This window comes from Vanellus vanellus, assembly GCF_965231255.1.
Source record: "Vanellus vanellus genome assembly, chromosome: 3".
Taxonomy (NCBI): domain Eukaryota; kingdom Metazoa; phylum Chordata; class Aves; order Charadriiformes; family Charadriidae; genus Vanellus; species Vanellus vanellus.
The window spans coordinates 102,837,582-102,863,788 of NC_138907.1; the positions used below are offsets into that span (position 1 = coordinate 102,837,582).

Here is a 26,207-nt window from a genome sequence, read left to right on the forward strand (position 1 = left end):
CTTAGGCAAGTTACAGTATGTTGACTTGTTTGTGTGCTTTTTCAGTGTGATCTGGTTTCCCAAATACAAGTGGTCCTCCAGAAGGTATCATTTACCCATCTGAACATAGGGTTTGTAGCTACATGTTAGCAGGGCATCTCAATCCAGGTTTTGTGTGCGCTGTTATCCCTGTGTTACCCAGTGTTGCATGGTGTAGTGTTACCTGTGTGACTGTCACCCTTGGCTTTCATAGTCGCCTTCTAATTTCTCAGCTTTTTCTTGGACCACTGGATCTCGTCAGCATGTGAACCCTCAGATAACCTTTTTACAGCTAAACCTTGTTTACTGGATAACTGTGCACAGCCAGTTCTTGCTTTGTATGGCGTTTCACGTGTGCATGAGTATCGCAAGTGCTTTTATGGGTTAGATAGCAAGCTTTCGTATGTCAAGCTAATAAATATAAATATAAATAAGATAACTGAGAATTATGGGCCTGTCCTATACTTTCCTCTGGGTTCAGACCTTGGCGCAGCAGCGTTTTGGCAGGGGGAAGGGGCTGGCTGGTGTCGGATGCTCTCTTGCTGCTTGGACTCGGTGCCACTGCTGTGGGGTGTTGGAGGAAACGAGGGTTCGTGTGGGAGGATGGCCCCACTTGTAACTCTTTTTTTTTTTTTTTTCCTATTTCTTGCTTTTTAAATTTTAACATGCAATTAGGAGATGGCGGCATTTAAAAAAAAAAAGTAAATTGGAACTCACTGAATTGAAGCTACACAGTATTCTTGAACTCTGCTGCTAGTAGTGGTCATGCAAGACTGGGCTTCTCCGTCCTTTGGACGGAGAACACTCACATACTGCTTGGGGAGGAGGGCTTTGGGGCAAAGCTATATAGCAAATGCTGTGCTTTGGCTTTCCTTCCAAAAAAGTCAATTTGTAGCCCGTGCGGTGTACATATCTTCCCTGTTTCCATCTAACCTAGTTTGCTACAGATCCTCTTTTCTGTTTCTTTCCCATTTAAAACAAACAAACAAAAAACAGACACAAAAAAAACCCCACCCCAAAACAGTTCTGTAACCCACAGCCCGGAGCTGCCTGCACAGTGTCCTTGCACATTTTATATTGCGTGCTATTACAAACACAGTAGCTGAATAAACCTGCATGCTTTGCCTTTTCCCTCCCCATTTTATTTCTGTAAATACTTTAGCAATCTGCACTTTATTACTATAGCAGCACCGTGCTATAAGCTGGCAGAGGCGAGGAGGTTTCCAGCATCGTGGTGCTGGGGCATGGGCGCAGCGGCCGGGCACAGGGTACCCCCTCCAACGTTTTATTCTGGGAAAGTGCATGCTATTGCAAGAAAGCATTTTACCGTAGCACTAAGGGATGTCAGATCAGCTGCTGCTAAAGGGGTCTTTGCAGCACGAGAGATCCTTATTTACAGCTGGACGCATCCTTCTGGGATGGAGAGAGATGGTGGTGTACCGTTTTCCTCCGATTCTTAGTACTTCCATGGGTGCATTTGTGTGGTTGCTTCCAACTTGCTCTTCTTGCTTGGCCATCGCTCTTGGTGTTCTCCTTCTGGCTGAAGTTATCCCGTGATGCAGCAAGGGCTGTTGACTGTGAGGGGATGAAATGCATGTGAATGTCCTAATCCTAGGATGCTCGGATCCTAATTTGAGCTAGTTTGATCTGCTGAAGAGTTGATCTGCTGAAAATGAGAATAAAACTGTAAGGACCTATGACTTAACTCACCTATCTGAAGATTATTAGATTCTGTTTTAATGAGGTATTGGGCACTGAGCACAATTAGTTATTCCATTTTGCAGAACCCTTTCTTGTATTTGTTCTGTGAAATACTTTAATTACCACAGTTGTCTTTATGTATGAAGATAATCATTACTGAAGGATTTGAGGGGGTAGAATGATGGGAAAAGTAATGGCATGAAATCATAGAATCACAGAATCATAGAGTGGTTTAGGTTGGAAGGGACCTTGAAGATCATCGAGTTCCAACCCCCCTGCCATGGGCAGGGACACCTCCCACTAGACCAGGTTGCTCAAAGCCCCATCCAGCCTGGCCTTGAACACTTCCAGGGATGGAGCTTCCACAATTTCCCTGGGCAACCTGTTCCAGTGTCTCACCACCTGCAGAGTGAGAAATTTCTTCCTGATATTTAATTTAAATCTGCCTTCCTCCAGCTTGAAGCCATTCCCCCTTGTCCTATCACTACATGCCCTTATAAAAAGTCCCTGTCCAGCTTTCTTGTAGGTGCCCTTCAGATACTGGAAGGCTACTATAATGTCTCCCTGGAGCCTTCTCTTCTCCAGGCTGAACAACCCCAAGTCTCTCAGCCTGTCTTTGTAGGAGAGGTGCTCCAGATCGTCTTCGTGGTCCTTAATTGGCCAAAGTGCTCCTTAACCCCCTGCATTTTCAAATGTTTTGAAATACCGTTGAGGTTAAACTGTTTGAGACTAGCCTCTCTCCTTTGCCCTGCGTTTTTTACTCTTCCTCCAGTTTTATACAAATCATTTATTTCTGAACTTCCTTATGCTGGTGCTGCAGGTGAGAGTGAAAGCTCAGCCCTGTGGGTCCCTGGGAGTCAGCAGCAGGCTGGAGGATCTGCTGCTGATGCAAGGTGGGCCAAAAATCTGCATCACTTTGCTAGATACAGTTGCAAAATAATGTTTAAAAATAGTTTCTTGCATTTTAACAAAACCAAAAGGCAAAATCCACAGCGCTCATGCTTCACCTGGTTTCCCACAAAATAAATGTACTTGCACTTTCAGATCGATATGGCCTATAATTTATTCTAAACTTCTTTTTATTGCTAACATTAAGCATGCTGGGGACCTAAGAGGCTATTCAAAAAGGGGGAAAAAAAAAAGGAATTTGGGGTTGGCAGCAAGCTGAAAGGCAAAGGGAATACATGCAAGGAGCAGTTAGGGCTTTGGGAACAGAAGGGAGAAACTGGAGAGCTTTGGAAAATGGACAGAAAATAGTTGACGGCTTTGGTTATCGGTGCTGTCTTCCCGTTCTCAAGCAGCTGAGCGTTTTCAATTCCAGTACATTTACAAAAGCAAACGGCAGCACGATTGCTGTGTTTTTGGAGGAGGGATAGTTTGTACTTTTAGAGGAGGGAAAAGAGGAGTCACCTCTGCAGTGGCAGGGACTGGGAAACATCACTTTAACGAGAAAACACAATTCAAGATTTCCAAAATCGAGTGCCTAAAATTAGGCTTTGAAGTCCTAATTTAAGAATGGAGAAAGTGGCTGTTTTCCAAGAAGGCTGAGCAGCCAAGCCTGACGGCACATTGCTCTCAGAAGCCAGCACGATTATTTAGATGCCTATTTTGGAGATTTTTTTGGAACTCAAGTTCAAGGACTTAAATGTGAAAACTGGGATCTGTTGTTTCAGGGAGCTCTCAAGCAGCAGGGTGGGAGCTGGAGGGTCCTGCTGAAAGGGAGCAGGCTCCCAGTGCTTCGAGCTTTCAGCCCAAAATGTTTTGTTGCTGCTGTTTGGTTTGCTTAAAAAGGGTGGCGTGGGACAAGAGACAAATCTTTATATTTTTGTGCCTCGTCTTTGTACCTGGAAACTGAAGTTACTCCAAGATGAAACTCAAGGAACAACATTAAAATCAGTGACGTAGACAGTGGGATTGAGTGCAGCCTCAGCAAGTTTGGGGATGACACCAAGCTGAGTGTTGTGGTCGACATGCCTGAGGGATGGGATGCCATCCAGAGGGACCTGGACAGGGTCCATAAGTGGGCCCATGTGAACCTCATGAGGTTGAACAAGGTCAAGTGCAGGGTCCTGCGCCTGGGTCAGGGCAACCCCCAGTACCAATACAGGCTGGGGGATGAAAGGATTGAGAGCAGCCCTGCTGAGAGGGACCTGGGGGTATTGGTGGATGAAAAGCTGGATGTGAGTCAGCAGTGTGTGCTCACAGCCCAGAATGCCAACTGTATCCTGGGCTGCATCAAAAGAAGCATGGCCAGCAGGTCCAGGGAGGTGATTTTGCCCCTCTACTCCACTCTGCTGAGACCCCACCTGGAGTACTGTGTCCGGCTCTGGAGCCCCCAACATAGGAAAGACATGGACCTGTTGGAGTGGGTCCAGAGGAGGGCCACAAAGATGATCCGAGGGCTGGAGCACTTCTCTTATGAGGACAGCTGGAGACAGTTGAGGTTGTTCAGCCTGGAGAAGAGATGGCTCTGGGGAGACCTTATAGCAGCCTTCCAGTACCTAAAGGGGGCCTACAGGAAAGATGGGGAGGGACTCTTTATCAGGGAGTGTAGTGATAGGACAAGGCGTAATGGTTTTAAACTAAAAGAGGGAAGATTTAGACTAGATATAAGGAAGGAATGTTTTACAATAAGGGTGGTGAAACACTGGCACAGGTTGCCCAGAGAGGTGGTAGATGTCCCATCCCCGGAAACGTTCCAGGTCAGGTTGGGCGAGGCTCTGAGCTACCTGCTCGAGTTGAAGATGTCCCTGCTTATTGGAGGGGGGTTGGGCTAGGTGACCTTTGAACCTCCCTTCCAACCCAAACCATTCTATGCTTCTATGAATAGTGTGCTTAGCTGTGGGACATCTTCTGAGTAAAGGAGCGTTGGTAGTGATCTGCTCTCATATGTGGTCAGCTGCAGAATTTGCTTACTTTCAGTATTAGAAAACATGCCGATTACAGTGTTTCAAATGGCCACTGGTTTAATTTTTCTGGGAGTCGATGTTCCTCTGAATTGGGAAACTATTCTAATTAAAAAAGAACCCTTGTAGTTGCTGCCGTTGAAGCAGTGTTTAATGTTGTGTGGCTGTTGGCAGGAGACTTGATGCGTTTTCACATGACCCCCTCTGGAACAAAAGCAGATTGTTTCCCTCTGTTTTTCTGTTACACAAATGAGTTCCTTTTGAAACAATTTCTTTTTCTGCAGATTCTGGAAATTGACACCAGGAGTAGTTCTTCCTTCGCTGTGCCTTTTACAATCTGCTGTCTGATAATGCTGGCACAAAACGCTGCTTTGGGGTGACAGCCCAAAAAAGCTGAGACCTCTGCAGAAGGCCGCCTTCTCTTGGGGAATGAGGTTTTCTTCCAATTTTATGGAAGGGTTGAACATGGAGTTTCATTTCTTCCTGTCTTTGCTGTAGCTAGGCGGAGTTTGTTTCTGCTTTCTTAGTTGTGTCACTTACATATCTGCATTTTCAGTGTCCAGCAAACAACAGTATATAGCAAGTCAGTTCTGAATTGAGCTTTTTTTTGTAGATTTTTGTATAACGAACCTTTGTTTTTGAAACAAACTCTCCCATCTGAAGTCTTCCCCTGCAGAAAGGGGAGTTGAAGTCAGGCGCAGATGCTGGGTTAGTGGGTGATGCAGTGCTGCGTAACTAAATCAATCGGTGCTGGATCAAAGGAGCGACAGACAAATTGAGTAAGTGGGGATTTCAAGCACCAAAATGAATTATCCACTAGGGAGTGCTTTTCCTGGCAATATTTAATAGCTGACAGATTAAAAAAAAAAAAAAAAAAAAAGAGGTGGAAAAAAAAAAAAAAGAAGAGCTTGCTCTGGATAACTTTCTTCTCCTTGGAAATTATATACTGGTTTCTCACAGTCTTCCTGATGTTCATGCTTCTGGTAGCACAGCATAGGCTTCTCGATTAAATTTCCTTATTCCTAGGACACCAGTGTACCAGTGCTGTGGCCATTCACACAGGCACTCCCAGGTGGTGTGTCATAGCTGATGGGGTGACGTAATCCCCAAAATGCACCTTCCTGTGAAGTGTGTACTTATCTGGGCTGGGCGGCCTGAGTCAGAAAATAAAACTGGTATGAATCAGGACTGCAAAAGACTTTTTTAACACTCCTGGTTATTTTAATCAAGCTCTTTGGTTTGTGCCTGGTGACCAGATTCCAGGGAAGTTTCTGTGCCTTTGTGTAGTCCAAAGACTTGGTGCAAGTGGAGGGGAAAGTCCTCTTCTGCCTGTGTCCCCGAGAGCCCCATGGGAAACGATAGGTTGGGGGTGCAGCCAGAAATCCTTGGGGAGTGCGTCAGCCTCCAGCCTGCAACTTTGCAGTGGAAGGGATGTGGTCTTCTGTAGAAGCCCAGGGGATGGAAATGCACGTATCCAAGCCCGTTGTATTTTCTTGGTCCCGTGGGAAGTCAAAGCCCCTGCAGGGGCCGGGAGGTTCCTGGTCCCGCTTTGGAGCAGGGAGAGGGCATCGTTAGCATCCTGCTTGGCTTTTCTTGCCGGACTCGAGACAAATGGAGATACCAGTCCCAGCTGACTAAAACCAGAGGTCCCGCTATTCATTTTACTTGTGTAAATCAGAAATCCCCTAGAGGCAGGGTTTTCACAGGTGGAAGAGAGATATTTCTTCAGCTAGAACTGAAAAATAAAAAAAAGAGAGATGAACTTTTTTGTTGTTAGCAACTACGTGTAAACTCATGTAATTGTTTCGGTTTGTGGTGCGGGTATGTTGACAGCTTATGTGTTGCTTACGTTATTTCCCCATAGCTAAAAATAGCTGTTAATATTAGTACTTCGGGGGGGAGAGGGAGAAACACCAAGAAATGAAAACTATCCTATCAGAAATGGATAAAATTATTTTAGTGAAAGTTCAGTACAGTTCAGCATAGAAAAGAGGAAACTGGAAGGGGATTTTTTGTTTGTTTTGGTTGGGTTTTTTTTTTTCTTAATGAAGAAGAAAATGACTTCCTCTTCTCTTGAGAACAGTTTGGTGTACGTTTCTCCCTGCTCATGGAAAGTGTCGCTACTTCTTTCCCACTTTAACCTTAAGGAGGTACAGCGACTCACGTACCACGGTGTATGTATCGGGTGCTACCAATAAATGCTGGCCGTGTGTGGCGCTGGCAGGTGACATTTGAATCACTCTCCTGTGCTGATGTTGGATGAGTTTTAGCTGGCAACGTCTCACCAGTAAGCAGTTTCTGGAGCTGCAGATGCTCATGCCACGAACTGCAGTGTTTTCTCCCTTGCCTCTGCAGCCCACTGGTAGCTGTTGATCTCGTGGGTTTACGGGCTTTTAATCAGAGCTATAATCAGTCGCCTAATCTGCCAAAGTGATAGCAGAGCCAGTTTTCTTTCCTTCCTTCCTCCTCCCCAGCTAGTGTTGCCAGCTGTTTGTTAAAAGAGCTTCGTAGTATTTATTTGAGGATTTCAATGTTGCTGACTTTTGCAAGGTCCAGTCTTCCTTCTCCTCTTCCTTTTCAATTCCCTCCTTGCAGAGGGATCTTGCAAGATGTCATCCCTTATTTGCACTTACAAAATGCAGAATTAGAAGAACTTCAGGTTAATCTGAATTTGTTATTTTAAGCTTCTGTATATCTAGATCCACGATTAAATACTTCAGTGGGAAATACGGCTCTTACACCAGTGGCTGCAATTTTTACATGTTAGTATTTTCCTTGTTAACTCTAACAGATGGTATTCAGATGATTAAACTATTTTTGTGAGCTGAAGAACTAACTTTCTCCTCTTCTTTCCATTTCAGTAGGTTGTAGAATGGAACTTCTGGATAAAACAATCAATAGCTACCTTGATGTTTGGCTTGGACCCAGAGGTAAGATTTGTCAAAAATTAAATAAAACAGATATTAAAGTGCAGATACTAGGGCATAAGAAACAGCTTCCCTCTAACCTCCTGACATTGAAAGGTGACTACTTTCTGTAGTACCTGCAAAGCATCAAAATGTATGATTCTGTAATAAATAAAAATTCTATTCAATACTTCTTATCTTTTGACCTGAAAAGCTGGTAATTTTTCAGCTCTGACAATCATAGGTCATAGACGTTCTTCTTACCATCAGTTAAGCTCATGTTGTTAGTCTTAGTGAACAACTTACCTCACGCAGATCTTTGCTGCCTTGTTTAGGGTGGGTTTTTTTAGAATTTAATAATAGCTTCTATTAAAAAAAATCTTTTTAAAATTTGCATTTGATGAAATAAAAATACTCTTGCCCTCATAACTAGAGAATTTCTCACTGAAAAAATCTACAGTTTGTGGAAAGCATTGCGTCTTTGAAACCATTCTTTTTAAAGAAACAATGGTTTTGGTAGTTTTTTCACTGGGAAAATGTCTACAGGCGGAGAACAGCAGTCCTGGTCATTGTGAGGAAGGGAGAGACGGGGGGACCAGGATAGGCAGTGACCTCACGGTGAGGGCTTCCACCTAGGGTAGGGATGGCCCCGTTCCTCCTGGTCCGGACCAGGGGCAATTAAATGTCAGCATCCCATATGGAGTGTGCATAGCAATCCTGCTCAGCAGCATGTGCTTTATTCCTCTGGTTGCTTTGGTAGCATCTTTTCTACCTTTTTTGTTTTGTCCCAGTGAAAATCTAGTGGTGGTGCTGCTTCCTCGCCGGACAAAGTCAGCAGCAGGTGGAACAAGCCGCTGATCCTTCAAAGTGTTTTTTCTGTTTGTTTTTAGTAGCTCGGTGCCCTTGTTGCCCTCCTCTTCCTACTAAACCCATTCCAATTAGCCTGGATGTTCTGTTATACTGTATTGCATGTGCTGGCGTGTGGTCTATATGTGCCATGTCTCAAAAATAATGAACCATGAAGGTGGCGAATCCAAACCATTCCCCAGTTTTCTTAACGACTTCCCAACCTACATTTGAAGGCCACATTTCTTACATTCAGGATCCACGTATGACCTCCTTAAAATTAAGGCAGGGCTATGAATGCCAGCAGTACTCGAGTTGTTCATTTATGGTTTAGTAAACTTGGTTTCAGTCCTTTGGGCCCACCTTAGTGAGAGCAGTGAAGTGCCATGCTGTTGCTGGGGATGGTCAACACAGTTGTGGTTCAGAAGGATCATGCACTTGTCTCAAGTGTTCCCCTGAAACCCTCTCATTTTGGGGGGTTTATGTGTTTTTCAACGTGTTGCCAACCGGCCTGGTTAGTCAGACTGGATTCGCTGCTCTGTGTCGTATTGCCCATACAAGGACTCCAAAATTTAATCCTTTTGAGTAGCACATACGTAAGTCTGACTGGGTTAGTATTGATTGGAAAATAAGTGTCAGGATCATCCACCGATAAGCACAAAGGTATCATCTGCTTCACTCTTGGCTCTGCCGGCTGTGTGAGGAAGTAAGGTGTGTACTGTTGGGAAAGGTTGGTTTAGGGAGAATAAGGGGGAGAGGGTCACTGAAGCTGTTCTTTATAATTTAAGCTCATCTGTGATATTCAAGATGGATGACAATTCTGAATGGTAATGAGTATTTAAAAATAATAGCGGTAACGATTTAAGAATATTTTTGCCTTAGGAAGAGAATTATTTCTGCTGTCTTTAACAACCGCATAACTAAAATCATGTTGTTTGCGAAGGTTGTTTGTAATTAGCAGTGTGGCCCTTAATAAAAGAGCTTGCTGCTCTTCCTTCGTCTTTCTCTGGTATTCCAGCGCTAGAAGCATTTTCGGTACAGCTTTTTCTGGATGCATTGAAGGCTTCCCCCTACAAAATCTAAGTGTTTGTATGCTTTTGTTTGTTTGTTTCAGATCCCAGAGTAAAAGGATGGCTTCTTCTGGAGAACTATACACCTACCTTTATCTTCTCAGTCTTGTACTTACTAATCGTATGGCTAGGACCAAAGTACATGCGGAACAAGCAGCCGTTCTCGTGCAGGGGCATTCTAGTGGTCTACAACCTTGGACTTACGCTGCTTTCCCTGTATATGTTTTATGAGGTAGGAGAAAAGGGGTTGGGTCGGGGCTATTTTGCAGTATCTGTTTTAATGATATTGGTTTAAGTTGAAAAGGGTCTCTGAGGAGGACAGGCCTCTGAAACCGGGGGAAACAAATGCAGAAATGCTGTAACCGTTCTTCAGTGTCACTTCTCAGGGGAGAAAACCGTAGTTGTAATGTTACCTCTAAGGATGGTATGAAACAAACCTTGTCTTAAATGTCTGTGCTGACCTACGAGGGCGCCTACAAGAAGGCTGGAGAGGGATTTTTTACAGGGCATGTAGTAATGGGAGGAGGGGTAAATGGCTTCAATCTCGAAGAGGGGAGATTTAGATTAGATATTAGGAAGAAATTTTTCACTCTGAGGGTGGTGAGGCACTGGAACAGATTGCGCAGAGAAGTCGTGGATGCCCCATCCCTGGAGGTGTTGAAGGCCGGGTTGGATGGGGCTTTGAGCAACCTGATCTGGTGGGAGGTGTCCCTGCCCATGGCAGGGGGTTGGAACTAGATGATCTTCAAGGTCCCTTCCAACCTATGATTCTGTGACCTTGGTTAGCAATGTTTCGAATGTGCTTCTGTTGCTCAGGGCACAGGAAGGCCTGGTCTTTCAGCACAAACCCAGCTACTCCTTCAGTAACTCCTTCTTGCCTAGAAGTCCTGTGCAATGTGATTGTGCTGGTGGATTGGACCAAGTACTTTGTAGAAAAGCTACGGCTTGATTTGGAGTGCAAAATGTGTTTTATTTAAATGTATTTAATCATGCACGCACTCTTTGCATCTCCTGCAATAGCCTCTCTTGTGTTCTCTTAGTTTTGCTGAAACAAATGCATCAACGCTGTTGTGATTAATCTGCTTCTTGGAAGTTAAGATCTGAACAAACAAATATATTTAAAACTGAATTGGACTTTCTGTGGACTTGTTTTCTTTCCTAACAAAACAAAGATTTAGGCAGTATAAAGTTTTCCACTTCCCAGAGAGCACTTTAGCTGCTTTTACTCGGAATTCTATGTTTTGTATTAAAGTGAAAATGAAGAACTACTGAAGTGCAAATAAGAATGTGGTCAGAAAATGATTGAGTGTGTGGCTTTAATGTACACAATACTCTGGCTTTCTTTTAACCAAAAGCGTTTTTTCTTTCTGTAAGGAAAGATTTTACTTTTAACATGTGATTACAAGCTAGAGCTAAAACTACTCATCTCTTTTTTTCTTATTTTTTTTTTTTACAATTGCTTAGAAGTATATGCAAGCTGTAATTCTCCTTTAAGTTTGTAGTTAATTCTATGGTGTTTTACAAGGTGAGCGTTTAGATAGGAAGTGATTTTAAATTTAAAATTATTTCCCTTGTGTAGTTGAATTGTCTAATCAAAAATTACTGAGTTGGTTTATTAAGAACTTTGATACTTAATTCTCCGTGGGAGCAGTTTTGGATTCAGTACGTACTTGAAACAACTAGTGTTCTTGATGAGCTTACATTTCTAACCTCCCTGTCAGAATGTTATAATCCAGAAAAAATTGTGTGTTGATCTGTTTAATTTGTCTAAAAGTAGTGTTGGTTTTGACTTCACGTATATCATCTGCATTATTTTATGCAGATATTATTTATAATTGTATAATAATCTGCTTTTTCAACCTCCAGTTATGTTATTGAGGGCTTAAAAATGCAGACTTTTCTTCAGTTGTACTAAGTGTGGATAAAACTCTCAGGACAGCCAATCTTTTTTCCTTGAATACTTGGAATAATACTCATAGTTTCCAAATGAAAATTACTGGAACATTCTGCCATGTTACAAAACCTGCTGATAAATTTAAACAATAGAAAAGATCTGAACTGTTGGTCTTATAAATGCCTTTTTCTTGCTGACAATGAACTGATTACCAAGAAAGGAGTATTTATTGTATGCTGAAGAAGTCTTCGTACTTGTAACCAGCTGAATAACTTCTATGTTGTGAAGGAATGAGACAACTAAAATACAGTGGATATTAAGGTTTCTCCTTCGTAGGTAGTAAAACACTTTACATCAAAGTGACTATTGCTGGTAATGTTGCATTATCTATATGGAAGTGTTGGTATTGTTGTAAACATACCTTCTCTTTATAAAATGGGAACACACAAAGCTACAGTGTTGTGAGGACTATTAAACTCACGATAGTTGCAAAGAGATGTGTTTGGCAGCACTTAGAAGCTAGACGCGAGGGCAGGTGATGTTCTGCAACAAGGGGCTGATCCCATAAAAATGCTGCCAAGTAGCGAGCCGTGCTGACGGGACACCGCAGCGCTGGGTGTTTGCAGGGAGAGGGCCGATGGCACAGGGGACAGGGGAAAAAAATCAGCTTCCTGCACCTCCAGGGATGTGCTCCTCCGGCTGTAGGGCCTCCGCAATCACCTGTGTCAGTGCAAAGCAGGCAGTACCCACCCTCGCTCGCATCACGTCAGTTGTGGAAGTTTGGCTTTGAAGGATTAGCTGTACATCAGGAGCACTTTATAGTACACGTACTCGCTTTTAAGATAACGTGGTGAAGAGCAGCATTCAAAAAATAGATGTAACTCCCTCTTCCTTGTTGTCACTTTTAAGTTTCAGCTGGACTAAACGTTTTTCAGTTCTAGTTTGAGGGAAGTCAAAACATCGCCACTTAAGAACTTGTTTAGTAGCCTGTCTAAAAATAAGCTGCTCTAATAGCTTGCATATGATACACCTGAAACCTTGCCCTGGAGTTTTTCCCTGAGTAATAGCTGTGGTGGTTCGGGTCATGATTCATAGCACCACAGCTCAATTTAAATATTATATGACCACAACAAGATGTTAAAGTGAGGCATCCTCCCAACTAGGATGAGAAAGATGACCTACGTGGTTTTCTGACCTTTACATCTGACTGTATGCAATAAAGTGGGGAAAAATTTTTTTGCGTTGTAGGATTTATATAACTAGCTATTGTGTACTTGCAGCATTTCATCTAGTGATGTAATATAATAGAACCTTATTTTAAAATCACTAGGTATCTTATACCTCTTATTTGACATTCTTAAGATAGTAGTTTCTGTGTGTACTTGCTATAAATTATTTATTTGGGTGTTTGTTAGCAAAAGTAGCCAAGTGATCTGGACTTCCGTTTGAGAAAACTGGTCAGTGCTGACGGCTCACTTTCTTAAGTGGTCTCCTTGCTGTCCTTTTTTTTCCTTCATCTGAAAAATTTATTCCCTACTGAATCTACCTGAGAAAAGTCTCCGATTTTCCTGAGGGAGGTGGTGCATATGCTGTAGGAAAAGCATCCTGCGAGCCCCAGCCTGTTTGAGGCAGGAGGGGACTCGGTGGAGAGGTGCTGTGGCACCAGAGCGGCGGTGGCAGCTCGCTGTCAGGCTGCTCTTCCCTCTCCCCTTTCCTTCTCTACAGGTCCCAAAGCCCTTATCGCTGTCCTGAGGTGACTGCATTCATGTAAAGATAAAATTTCTTATCTCCGCCGGCATTAGCTTTCTTTGATCAAACCTGTGAACTTCTGCTTCTTTTCACTCTAATCTGTCTCTGGTTTGAAGCTTGTAAACCCATCACGCCTTGACAGCGCAATGCAGTGCCGGGTCCCTTATCTGCCCCTCTCCAGCGAGTCTCAGGCTTTGGTTTTATCACAAGAAAACAAAGTCCTCCCCGGTAACGTCTCTCCTACAGCCCAGTCCCACTGGTGTTAGTGTGCTGGTTTATTTTGGTAGCAGAGTTTATAAAAGAAGCATTTTAAAGAATTCAGCAATGGAATTACCAAATGAAAGCAACGTTAAAGAAAACTTCAGTGCAGGAGAAGGAAGTTGAGTTGCTTGAGCACAAAAGCAACTTTGAGCTGCAGAGTTTTCTCCAGAGTCGAAGGATTTAATGATGACTCTGAGTACCATTTTAATTGGCTTATGAAGGAGATGTCTCTTTTTGTGTCATTTAAAAATTGCGTACTGTGGTGAAAATGATTATAGTCAGCCTTTTGCAGACAGGTTCATTTCTCAAGAGATGTGCCTGTGGTTGTGCATCAGCAGTGCCATTAGCCAGCCCGGGCTCCTGCCAACCTGAAGATGAAGGACTTCCTAGGGGCGGCGGGCAGGGAAAGGTTGTCCCAAGCCTGGGGTGGCTGAGGAGCCACCAGCCCATCGCTGGGAGGATGAGGAGTGCTGGGCGGGTTGAGACCTGCTCTACAGTAGCTGTAAGGGGGGGTTAGGAACTCTGGCCACCCTGGAAGCAGACCACAACAAGCGTGAGCGATGACTTAAATGACTAGCTGGCAATTTGTGACACCTTCGTTTATTGCTTTCTAGGTGGCATGTGAGCCGCTCCCCGCTGCTGTATCACAGTATCACAGTATGACAGTATGCTAGGGATTGGAAGGGACCTCAAAAGATCATCTAGTCCAATCCCCCTGTCGGAGCAGGAACACCTAGACGAGGTTGCACAGGAAGGTGTCCAGGCGAGTTTTGAATGTCTCCAGAGAAGGAGACTCCACAACCTCCCTGGGCAGCCTGTTCCAGTGCTCTGTCACCCTCACTGAGAAGAAGTTTCTTCTCAAATTTAAGTGGAACCTCTTGTGTACCTCTTGTATGCCCAGCCCCATGCATAACGGAGCCATCTGGGAACCATTCGTTTTCGGGTCTCAGAGTGGCCCCTTGGTTTTGTTTTCTGAAGCTTTCCAGCATGTGCTGGAAGTATTGTGGGTGCAAGAAAATACTGTTGTCAGGCAAAACAGCAGCAGGGTAACTTGGGAAAAGGATTATCTCTGTGGGTTGTATGTTGCAGCGAAGCAAAGGTTTGTGGGCAGCGGTAACAGCTTTTCACCATTTAGTTCCTCCTGGAAAGGGAGGGATTAAATTATTTTTGTAACTATACTAACTATTTATATGATAAAAGATATTAGCATTTCCTACAAATGTAGCTTTGCTTCTATCTTTTAAAACCCCTGTGGCTCCTAGCATGTTATTATGTGCTCTCGAGGAAACAAGGGAGTACTTGGGTTTAGCTGAAGCTACCTATAGCCACACTGATGGCTTTGCCCTTCAGAGAGGTGAGACCCATCCAGACACTTTTGGTTACAATTTAGGTAGTGAACCTGTATCACTTGCAGGGAGAGCTCTGTGGGTATCACTATGCCAGCCTTTACTTGGGAGAAGTTTATGGACCACAGTGTTAGCGATGGATGATATTTGGATTAATTACAATGTAAACATTGTGATTATCCGTCTATTCCTAAGACTTCCTTGAACTTTGAGAACAGTATGAAAACATCTGTAAGCTCTTAACAACGTGATCGCAGCACAATGCGATCTTCTGTCTGAGGGACTGGTGGGCAGTCACGAAGCCTCACGGGCTTTCCCTCGGTGCCCTGAGAGCGGGTTTGGTGCAGGGCTTGTTCTGGAACATAGCTGGTCCCTTAGCAGGGTACCAGTTTGAAACCGGTGCGCTTTGCACAGCCGTGCCTGCTTCACGGCCAGGAGAGGAGTCCTCCTGTGTCTGCCTTCCCTTTGCTGCTTGGATGGAGAAATTGCTTGGGTCTGCCACAGATGTGCACGGCTGCCCCGCTCTCACTGTGGCAGAGCGGTATTGATTTATCTCTAATACACGAGATAATTCCTGGTCTACATGTTAGGATATAACTAGATGTCTTTTTTTTTTCTTTTTCTCCTAAATAGTGGCAATAATTCTATTTCAGAAGGTCAAAAATAATGACCTAGGCTGACTGGGTATTTTAAAAGCTAATTTAGGTGGAAAATGAGGCATGAAAGAAATAACATTAGGAAAAGGTAGATAGTTAAGTGATAATCTTTATTGTACGTTTTAGAATTAACTTCCTGTTCACAGTTCTGAGCAGCACTTAATCGTACCAGTTATTGTAGTCCTGTGATCATTTTTAATGACTTACGGTACAAAGAGTTTTCCACTGTGGCCTTGCAAAGCTTTTTTTTATTCTGCTCGAGCATAGATAAGGCTGAAAACGGACAACTTGCTGGTGCAGGATATCTGTTTCTGCCTTTAAAATGTTTTTTTGGCATACCTAACAATTCTTTTTTTTTTTTTCTCTTGGGAATTATCTAACTTTGTTACTCCTCTCCTCGTGCTATTCCCAAGAGGAAAAACATCTTTATAAACAACATCCAGTGATCCCTCCTGTTGCGATATTGAAGGGGGGCCTTGGTCCTGTCCTTGCACCTGCTCCCTCCTCCCGTCCCACCCTCAACCTGCCCCTCCATCTCCCACCCGTGAAAGTGTGGGACATGGACATCCAGCTTTCCTCTTGCTTCTCCAGAGGTTTCAGCCAGCCCCTTGGCAACAGGCTCCCTGTCATCCTCTCGTGATTAATAGCTGGTCGTTACGCTTAGAAGGAATTCCGTCATGTTGGAGGTGTTATTTGTTATGCCAGGAAGTCAGGCAGGCAACGGCGTATCCTGCAGAAGAAGTCACTTGTACTGAGAAGGATGTAATGTACTTGGGATGAGTGAATTGTTTAAAAAGGCCTTGAAGGATTGCAATACAGTAAAACATCAGTTGCTAGCTGCTAAGGAGAGCAAAGCCGAACATTTGCTCTGTTAAACGGTTCAAGAAGTTGTAGTCAGCTCTGTGTATAAGATTTCTTAAAAATATATTTATTTTTTTTTTCCCAAAAATAATCAGAAGGAAAAAACATTTACTTTACTTTGGTCGCTCACTTTCTCCAACGAGATCATCATCCAAGAAGGAAAGACATTTCTTACGAATCTGTCTGGAATATGACTGTGGCAGACACACGCTATGTGGGATAAGTGGGGGATAAGATGCTGCCTCCTGTTTTTATTCTGGTCTACCCCAATTGGAAGAACTTGTTAATTCACCCTCTGCTATGGTTTGATCCCTGCTTGGAGCTTGAATTGAACCTTAATGCCACACTCGTGTCATGGGGTTCAAGGGCACCCCAGATGTCTGTCGAGGTTTGCGTGTGCTGCGGGGTGCAGCCTTCTCCCCAAATGACACTTTATTCTTTGATCTTCTCAGCTGGTGACGGGAGTATGGGAAGGAGGATACAATTTCTTCTGTCAGGATACGCACAGTGGAGGAGAAGCTGATATGAAGGTAACGTAATTAAGATTTATGGCTAATAATGTTTCAAATTGCTTGTGTGTAAGTGGACAGCAGAACAGTATTGATTGTGCAGATTTTGTTCAAACAGCATGCTTTTTTCCTTCTTTTGCAATACAACGGACAATGCATTGTCAAACATGATAGTTAATCTACAATATGTTCATGGTTGGTATTTTGGTGAGTGATTTTTCAGGTGTTCCCAGGTCAAAAAACATGGACGCGGTCTTCAGACTGTGTCCAACCACTACGTGTGGTGACTTCCCTTCTCTTTCTGAGATGGGGTGATGATTTCTTCTGGTCACTGTCCAGACCTCTCCTTTACAGAGAGCACAGCAGGACCAGCTCTGGTTAAATATTTTCTTGTTTCTCCCAGGACACCCCAGGTACACAGCAATAGCCTCATAAAACTGTCTTTGTCATCCTGTTTTCAGTTGTAGCTATGTGTTTGTACCTAGATCTTCTGCGAAGAGACCTGAGGCTGAAGCATTACAGACGATCTCAGCAGTGTCTTCGATCTAAGTAGTGCAGGACAGAATCTGGATTTTAATTACTTAGCTAGTGAAAGGGATCAAAGGCCCCACAATGTGCTTCTAAAACTTGTTTCCTGCTTTCTAGATCATACGTGTCCTGTGGTGGTACTACTTCTCCAAACTCATTGAGTTCATGGATACCTTCTTTTTCATTTTGCGGAAAAATAATCATCAGATCACTGTTCTGCATGTCTACCATCATGCAACAATGCTGAACATTTGGTGGTTTGTTATGAACTGGGTGCCTTGTGGTCACTGTAAGTACTGGGTTATGGTGGGAAACACTTGCAACAAGTGCCCTGTTTTGGTTTTCTTTTGGTCAAACCAAACACCTCTGGTACCTTCAGCTGCAGGATTTGTTCTGTCCCACAATAAGCCGCTTTGCTGAATTGCAGCTATTGCAGATAGTTGCAGGTATTAAACTGCCCACAGAGCCTCTAGAAAAGGCACGCCAATGTTGTTTGCAGAATTTGCCTGACAGCGTGACATTTATCAGCTGCAGGTCTGATACCTGTCAACCTTGTTTTCCCTTTTTTGTGGTGTTTGCAGACCCTCTGATGAAACAATACTCTTTTCCGAGTCAGGACCAGAAGCTTGTTTCAGCTGCAAGATGGCTAATAGTGACTCTCGTCCCTGTATCTGTCAAGTTCACTTGAGATGTTACTTTCTTAATTTAATCCCATTACACCAGTAGCCATAACAAATGATTTCAATTAAAATCTTGTCCCCTGAGTGCTAATGAACTCGAGCGAGTACATCTTAAGTGGAAGATTTCCATGTCTCTCTTGTCTAAATCCTGCTAACCTCTGGCTATCTTGCTTTGATTCTTTAATTTCATTGCTGTTAGCCGACATCTAGTTTCCTAACTGCATTAGCGTGGCTTAGTTGTGGTTCAGATGTCCAGTTTGTAGATACTGGTTTTGTTGAACACTCATCCAAGAGCAGCCTTTTCAAATCCAGTGGATGTGAACGACTGGCAGTGCAGACTGAGAGGCTGGGTTGCTCAAGAGTCTGCTTTCTGAGCCAAACAACATAGAAACTCATATTTGTTTCGTGTTGTCAGCACGACAGTGAGTAATGCTGAACTTATAAAAAAGTGTGCATCTGGAACCACATTCTCCTCCAGGGAAGTCAATCCCTGTTTATACAACAGTCAAAAGTGCAGATACTTGGAGTCTATCTTGTGTTTGTGTGGTCTTGAAAATACTTTTGGGCTATTTCTAGTGATGTGTTTTTCTTCTTCCTTTCCAAGCTTTATGTTCTGCTTGGTCATCACAGTGCTACGCAGTTTGGTGTTTAGCTAAAAGTTTCTTTAATGACTGAAGGTGCTGTATACAAGGACAAATAGAATGGCGAACGTGCAGTTTCTGAAGATATCTGCTGCTTTTGGTTATAAATGACAAAATAGGCTTCTGCCTGGAAGGAAGTGAAATAAGCCTGAAGTTAGATGGGTGAAGTTATCGATTGTTGGGCATGTTTACGTGCCTCCTTTCTATCAGCTTCCTCAGTTCCCTTGAGAAGCCGGAATGTAGATGTGAAAAAGAATAAATCAAGGAAACAAAACCAGCAGGCTGGTAGAAACTGCACAGCTGCAAAGCAGCTCAGCCACTCCGTTGGGTGAGCAAAAAAAAAAACCAAACAGGGGTTGGGGAGGAGGAGGGAATCTCTTGCCTTTCTTCTAAGAAAAATCATATTTTAAATAGTAACATTTTGAATTTGTTATTTTTGAAGGTTCCATGAAACAGCGTGTTCCTGGTAATGCAGTGTATGTTCTTTTTCCTTTGCGCCTTTTTTTAGCTTACTTTGGTGCCACACTGAACAGCTTTATCCACGTCCTCATGTACTCCTACTACGGATTGTCTGCTGTTCCAGCAATGCGTCCTTATCTGTGGTGGAAGAAGTACATCACTCAGGGGCAGCTGGTGAGTGATTAGCGCTTCAGTGCTTCAGCAGACTCTTGTATGAGTGATGGAGTCCTCTTGTCTTTACTGAGTTAGGGAATTTTGGTGGGGGGGTGGAAGAAGGGAGAATGAAGGCTGGTGCCCTCTACATCTTTAAATGCCTAAATCACCTTAGAAATGCAGCTTCTGCACCTCTGTTCGCTCTGTTTTCAGGGCGATGGGCAGCTGGGGACTGGTGGTGTACACGAATCAGTGCTGAGATCAGCGGGATCCTTCTCCACCTCCCCATGTTGTGTGGCTAGATGTGTTTGAGAGTAGCAGCGCTGGGTTTTCTGGGACTCACTAGCCAGGGAGGAGGGAGAAGCTTTTCTTCCAAGCCTGCTTGAGCTGACGTGTTCTTCACTGTACTTGATTGCTCAGGCTGATGTTGAGATGACAGACCAGAAACCAAGTGCAATGCAGTCCACAGCTAACAAGGCCCTTCATTCTAGTCCTGCAGGACAATGGCTTTTCTGTCTCACTTTTGCATGCAGTTGCAAATGGTTTATTAAAAACTGTTCAATATTTCTGGTCTCCTTCTGCACTTTAAGTGGGCAGATTTTTTTTCTCTTGTAATTCTGTGTTGGACTCCTTGCATCCATTTGTATTGTTTCCTGTGTGTACAGTGATGAAGTCCGAATGCTGTGTACTGGAGGTGAAAAGAACAAGAAAATTAAGCAATATGACACATGCTGTAGCGATACTGCACGAGAAACGGGTTTCAATGTGTATAACACGTCAGAACACCACAAGAAAATGTACATGGGTGTTCTGTCTTCCCCATTTTGTAGGTGGGGAAACTGAAGCCTTGAGAGAGACTTTTTTGTTATCTTCCCTGTGCCCCACCCCCCTTAGCTGTGAATATATTTATTAACATTTGCTGGTGATAATGAATAACATTTGCTGCCAGCAATTCGGAGTGTTGATTCTCAAAATCTTTTATGTTTTTTAGCACTCTTCCTTCTGGAAGGAAGGCTAAGTATTGTAGCAGTGGGGATCATTGTTGGGGGGGGTGCATTGCTATGTGGTTTGGTTTTTGTTTTTTTTTTTCCTTCCAGATTTATGCTCTATTCTTCATCCTGGTTGTTTGAGTGCTACAGAGTGCGAGTGTCTGGTTGCTTCGGTTGCTCCCCTGGCTATTGTCATAGCTGCTTTCACTCCCCTGCCTGCTCTGCATGCATAGCTGTTAGGGCAGCAAAACAGCAGAGCGCAGAACACAACAGTCTTTCCCTTTTTAAATAAACATTCCCTAATCTGGTAGCCTTCACGTAAGGATGAATTTTGCCGAAGGCCCTCTGCAGCACTTAAGCCCAAGCTCGGGTTTTCCAGAAGAGATAATTGAAGATAATTAAACCCCGGTTCTCCTCCCTGCCTCCCCGGCTGCCCTGCAGCCTTTACCCCAAAAATTCTTACACTGGAGCCGTATGTCAGGCAGTCCCTGTCTGGGAGAGGATCACAGGACCTGTGTGTAGACCCAGTAATCCCAGAGCTCTTGCAACTGAAGCGGTGAGATGCAGATCTGCTCTGTTAGGATGGTAGAGTCAGACCCCAGTGAGCTCTCACTAAGAAAAAGGGGGTCTTTGTTCCTTAGTGTATTCATAAATCAAGTCTACGTAAATTACTCTAATGATCTAAAATGGAACAACATTAATCAAAGGAAAACACTTAAACAGCAGAATACCACAACCTGAGTAAATGTCTGCTAACTCAGGTTTACGCTGTTAATAAGACAAAGAAGATAAACTTGTCAAGTGCACAGTATTACATATTTTTGACTCGGTTTGGAAATAACTAATGAGATTTTGGTCACTAATGGCTTTTTTCCTCCTTGTATTAATGTACTCCATTTCTCTTTTTTTTCTCTCTCCCCAGACTCAGTTTGTCCTGACAATCTTCCAGACCAGCTGTGGTGTTGTTTGGCCATGTGCATTTCCTCAGGGGTGGCTGTATTTCCAGATTTCTTATATGATTTCTTTGATCATCCTCTTCACAAATTTCTATATTCAGGTAAAAGTAATATTCGTCAACTCTTTGTAGCATTCTGCTGGCTGTATCTCATTGGAAAGCTGTTTACAGAAAGATATGCTTGAAATATCCTTTTGCTATCTCCCAGTAACACGCATATGTTCTTAAAGTACTATACTTGATGGTCTGCCCTCCAACTTCAAATCTTCTGATGTTTTGTATCCGTAATTCAGAACGATTAGCAATTTCAGTAAGCAGTGGCACAAAAAGGCGTTTTACTAATGCAATTTCAACTGCAGATAAGAGAGGGGAAGAGCTTTATGTGAGAAAGAGCTTTCCAGTCTGAAATAAAACAGCAGCCTGTGAACCTGTGAAGCACCCGAAGGAATTGTTCATTACTGTTCTTACAAGGGACCTTTGCAGGCATTTGTTTCTATTTCCATATGGAAAATTGGTGGTTTTGAGTTGTGTTGCTACAAAATTGATTTCATGTCTGAACAGATCCAGGCTCAGTATGTGTTGTTCTGAGCGGTTCATAATCAGGCTCTGTGCAAAGATGTGCCCATCACGGAATCACAGAATCACGGGGTTTTCAGAGTTGGAAGGGACCTCTAGAGGTCATCTAGTCCAACTCCCCTGCTAAAGCAGGATTGCCAGAGCACATTACTCAGGACTGCATCCAGGCGGGTCTTGGAAAGCTCCAGAGAAGGGGACTCCACAACCTCCCTGGGCAGCCTGTGCCAGTGCTCTGTCACCCTCACCGTAAAGAAGTGTTTCCGTGTATTTGAACAGAACTTCCTATGTTCTAACTTGTGCCCATCTTCAGAAAATCAGACCAACACAGCCTACTGCCCCCAAACAAGCAAACTCTGTTATATATTTTAAATGTCTCTTGAAAGACTTGAGCATTTTGGGTCTGGTAAGAGTGATTTGTGAGGGGAAGCGTAGCAGGCTGCCCTATCTCATCTTCCGGTACTTCTTAGAATCGGTCCCATCGTTCATATCACTTGCTGCATATGAATGTGCTAATTAAATGTGATAGTATATTCCAAATATTACTGCACTTTCTTCATCAATGTTACTCATATTTTAACTTTTAACCATTTAACTTTCTTTCACACACACATATTTTGGGAAACGTGCTCTTGTCAGGCAATTGACCCCGTTTGACAAAGACTAATTCATGTATATTTTTTCACTCTGAAATGTTTTTTGGTGTCCTGAGTCTCACTGATCCTGTTAGTTTTTGCTTCCCGTGTTGGCCAGTGCAAATTCCTTTCACGTTTCTGTCTCTGAACTTCCGTCACTGTTCTTGTTTACCCACTTCTCTTGGCTTTGTTTGGGATGGTCACCTGCGGTGCGTCGAACCTCCTTCCCCCCTTGTCGTTCCGAGTATATTCTTCTGCCACAGCCTGCTCATAAAATCGTTTCCCTTGTTCATAATTTACTGTTAACGCAACACTACCAACGCTACCATCATACTATCAAGCCTTTTTCTTTTCCAGTGAACTAATTCTCTTGCAGTGATGAATGAAAGGCATAGTATAGCCTTATACGCAAAAAAATGGTAGAGCTTTGTTAGACTGTGCCACTGTCACGAGGCCTTTAAAAGTGATGGATGCAAGTTTACTTTTGGGTTTCTTGAGTTACTGTGAGGAAGCGGTTATTTATATCTATTTAAGCAAAACCATGTGTCTTTCCTTATATTCTAGACTTACAACAAGAAGGCATCCTCGAGGAGGAAAGAGTATCAGAATGGCTCTACGGCCACTGTGAACGGGTACACAAACAGCTTTTCTTCCCTCGAGAACAATGTGAAACAAAGGAAACAAAGGAAGGATTGAAGACCAAACTGAAAAAGCATTTTGATAACCCCAACAACAAAATCATCTGATTGTAAGCACAATAAGAGTTGTGCACTAATACTCTAATGGCTACTGTAACTATTCCTGCCTAGAATAGTGTGATTTATGTAGGACTTAACCAGTGCAAACACCCTAGAAACTGTATGCAGAACATAAAAGTAGGTTAAAGTTTAAAAATAATTCTGGGCTGTCACTGACCCCGCTATAGACTGTGGAAGGGAGTATTATCGTAGTATCCGACACTGCTGTTGCCTTACTAGTCAATATGATAGGTGCTGAATTATGATTCACAATTTGAAAACACTGTAATCTAAACCTCCATTTTTTTTACTCTAGTTCATGCATGTGATTGTAGAGGTAATTTGTACGATGCTGGTTTCGGTAGATAAACACACATGCCTTAAATTAAAAAGCAGGGCCCAAAGCTTATTACTGGTTTAAAAATTAGGGTATGTTTCAACTTTTCAGTTGACTGACTTTTTATTAAAAAGTCATTTAAAAGAATCCATTGATCATTTTACTGTTCTGTACGTGATACACCATGTTACGTATCTCTTACGCGACACAGTGAAATTGGAAATGGCGCATTTAGTTTTGTATATTTGGCTTTAACTGACTCAACAGTCACGAACCAGATGGAAAAGTTACTTTACCTTTTTAATAGATCTTATTTTTTTATTTGAAGTGTGTCACTAATGTAAAATTAATTGGCGCTTACACAGTCCAGTAAGACTTAAGTATTGTCTCTAAGGTTTAGAGTGTATACAGGGTGGACCCATCTTTTCTTTACTCTTTTTTTTTTCTTTTTCTCTTTTTTTTTTTCCTGATTTCTGAGAATTATTAAATGCTAAATGAAGAGTGGTTTTTAATATGGAAACTGGCAGAATTTCAAGTGTTATTACCATAGCCATGTCCACATTTTAGGAGCTACTGTTTAAGTCTGTGACATATCCGAAAGTGTATTTAAAAATGAAGACAGAAAGATGCTTTTCTGATTGAATTGTCTGTATTTAAGTTGGTATCTGTACTGTTCTTCATGTACCATATGTTCATTTTTAAAATGTGCCTAACACAAACGTGTTTTTTTCCCAAACAAGCAAAATTAAACAGTCTAAGTCATACCTAATGTTTTTTAAGTGTTACTGAAGTGTGCTGGAAATGTCTGTTTCTGTAATGCGAGTTGTGTGTATCACTGGTAATGTTTTGGCTTGTTATCTGAGGATTTGGTTTGAGTGCTTGTTAAAGTTACTCCTTCTTGTAAAATCTTGCCTTGCACGTATGAGGAGTCGGTTGCCAAGCCAATATCTGTTGCTGGTATTCTGGTATCTGCCGTGGTGGAGTTTGGCTTATGAATATTTTATTCATTAAGCTCTGAAATATTGAATTGTGCAAGACATTCTGCTAGTCATTGCTCAAGTTTAACTATTTGTTTTTTGATATTTATATAAATGCCAGTTTTAACATGTTTAATTTGTTTTTTTTAAATTAAACCTTTTTAAAAATTTTTGCACATTTCTTAGGGAATTAATAAGTTCTCCTTTTAGCCTTGTGGGTTTTCATTCCTTGTTTTGAAGGAGACAGTGTCTGTTATGTTTACATTATCAAAGCTTGTGCGTGTCTTCATTTCTAGGTACTGGTTTGCAGAGTCTTTACATAGCTCAGTACAGCAGCTATAATGTTCAAAAATAGGCTGTCTAAATGTGCTAGAAATAAACCCTTGGCTCATCTGAATATACCTACATTGTTAATGTTTGACATAGTTTAATCATTAAAACACTTTTGATGATCTCTGCCTGAATGCTGGTGGGTTTGTACAGATTTATTGCATTGCCCCATCCTGTGTCAGGCCAAGGAGGAGCCGTCGTGGTGGAAGGACAGCTGCAGATATTCAGAGAAATTTAGCGTACCGGAGATTTGGTAACAAATTCCTTACAGAAGCCTTTGGCTGTTAGTGAATGCTGTTCCCTGGGCTGGCAGTAGAACTACTTGTTCGTGTGATGGATTAAACCCCGCACTGGGATTACTGACTCACTGAACGCGGAGCAGCCCAAACGGCTCCGAGGCGATGAGTGCCAGGAGCAAAGCTTAACGTGGCCGAGAAGGACTTTCTGCCTCAGATATCCTGTCTATAAAATGGCAATACTACCTCTCTCCTGAATGGGAGCATTTTTGCAATTGCCTTTTAGCTCCCCTTGCCCGTCGGTGATCATTTATGAGCCCTCTCCGATTCGAGTGTTTAATCAGTGCATTGCAACGAGCCCAGATAACCTCGTGATGGACTTAGTAAAACCAGAACTTATGTAGCTGTCTGTCTTCTCTCTCACAGGCTCTTGAAACAAGAAACATAGTCCAGGGAGATGGGGTTTGCACTTTGTGTGAAAGGCTGAGCGGTTTCATGCTCTGCTGCTCTCTTCTCGGAGGGAGCTCCAGATGCCTGAGATGGTCACAGAGACAAAACTGTCTCCTGCACTTGCAAATTCAACTTTGCAATTGAGTGTTTTTCTAGGTGGGGCCCAGTAAGGTGCAATTCATCGGATGATAAGCGAAATCTACAGGGAGTACGTAGAAGGCAGAAGCCACAGCACCAATCTGGCCTTCCCTGGTCAGCCAGCGGAGACTCGGCTGCTCCACTCCAAACCTAGCTGTCAAGGTCAGTGGCACACGGTGACAAAATGTGATGGCTTTATCATCGTTTGCCACCATGTAGACCCAGTGACTTTGTCCAAAACTGGCAGGAGATGTCGTCTTGGGAAGATGTATAGCATCAATAGGGTAGAACATTGTGGCTCCTGGGTGCTCTTCTACAGTCTCAGCAGCAACTGAAAAGTGTCCGAGAGCTGTAGGGGTTAGATCAGCCACCACTGTACCGTAACTGACAACCAGACTGGTGGACTGAGGCGGGAGCCTTGGGTCTGCCTGCCTGGCTCAGCTTCCAATGCGTTGCCTGACCTGGGGCAAGTAACAGCCTTTGGATTGCCTCAATTCCCCCATCGCCTGCAGTTTTCCTAACAGATATAACTGTGGTTGGTTTATAAAGTGGTGTGGATCATAAGAGTTCTCCGAAAGGACTTTTGAGTTGTGAAGGCTGGAGAGATGAAAAAAGACCAACTTCTGCCAATGGGGTGGAGAGGTTTCATGTAAAGTTGGCTGAGGA

The 26,207-nt window shown here is 43.0% G+C and overlaps 1 protein-coding gene across 1 annotated transcript in view; it reads left to right on the forward strand.

Annotated features, from left to right (window-relative positions):
- Positions 1-24,839, forward strand: part of ELOVL5 (ELOVL fatty acid elongase 5) — a gene marked incomplete at its 5' end in the record, with an annotated part of 36,243 nt that extends 11,404 nt beyond the window's left edge. Inside the window, 7 exons of the mRNA XM_082480546.1 lie at positions 7,490-7,555; positions 9,492-9,679; positions 16,667-16,744; positions 17,369-17,540; positions 19,081-19,205; positions 21,096-21,230; positions 22,901-24,839. Of these exons, the coding sequence (XP_082336672.1) occupies positions 7,490-7,555; positions 9,492-9,679; positions 16,667-16,744; positions 17,369-17,540; positions 19,081-19,205; positions 21,096-21,230; positions 22,901-23,032 (896 nt within the window). The 3' untranslated portion in view covers positions 23,033-24,839. The remainder of the gene's footprint in view (positions 1-7,489; positions 7,556-9,491; positions 9,680-16,666; positions 16,745-17,368; positions 17,541-19,080; positions 19,206-21,095; positions 21,231-22,900) is intronic.
- Positions 24,840-26,207: the final 1,368 nt, after the last annotated feature.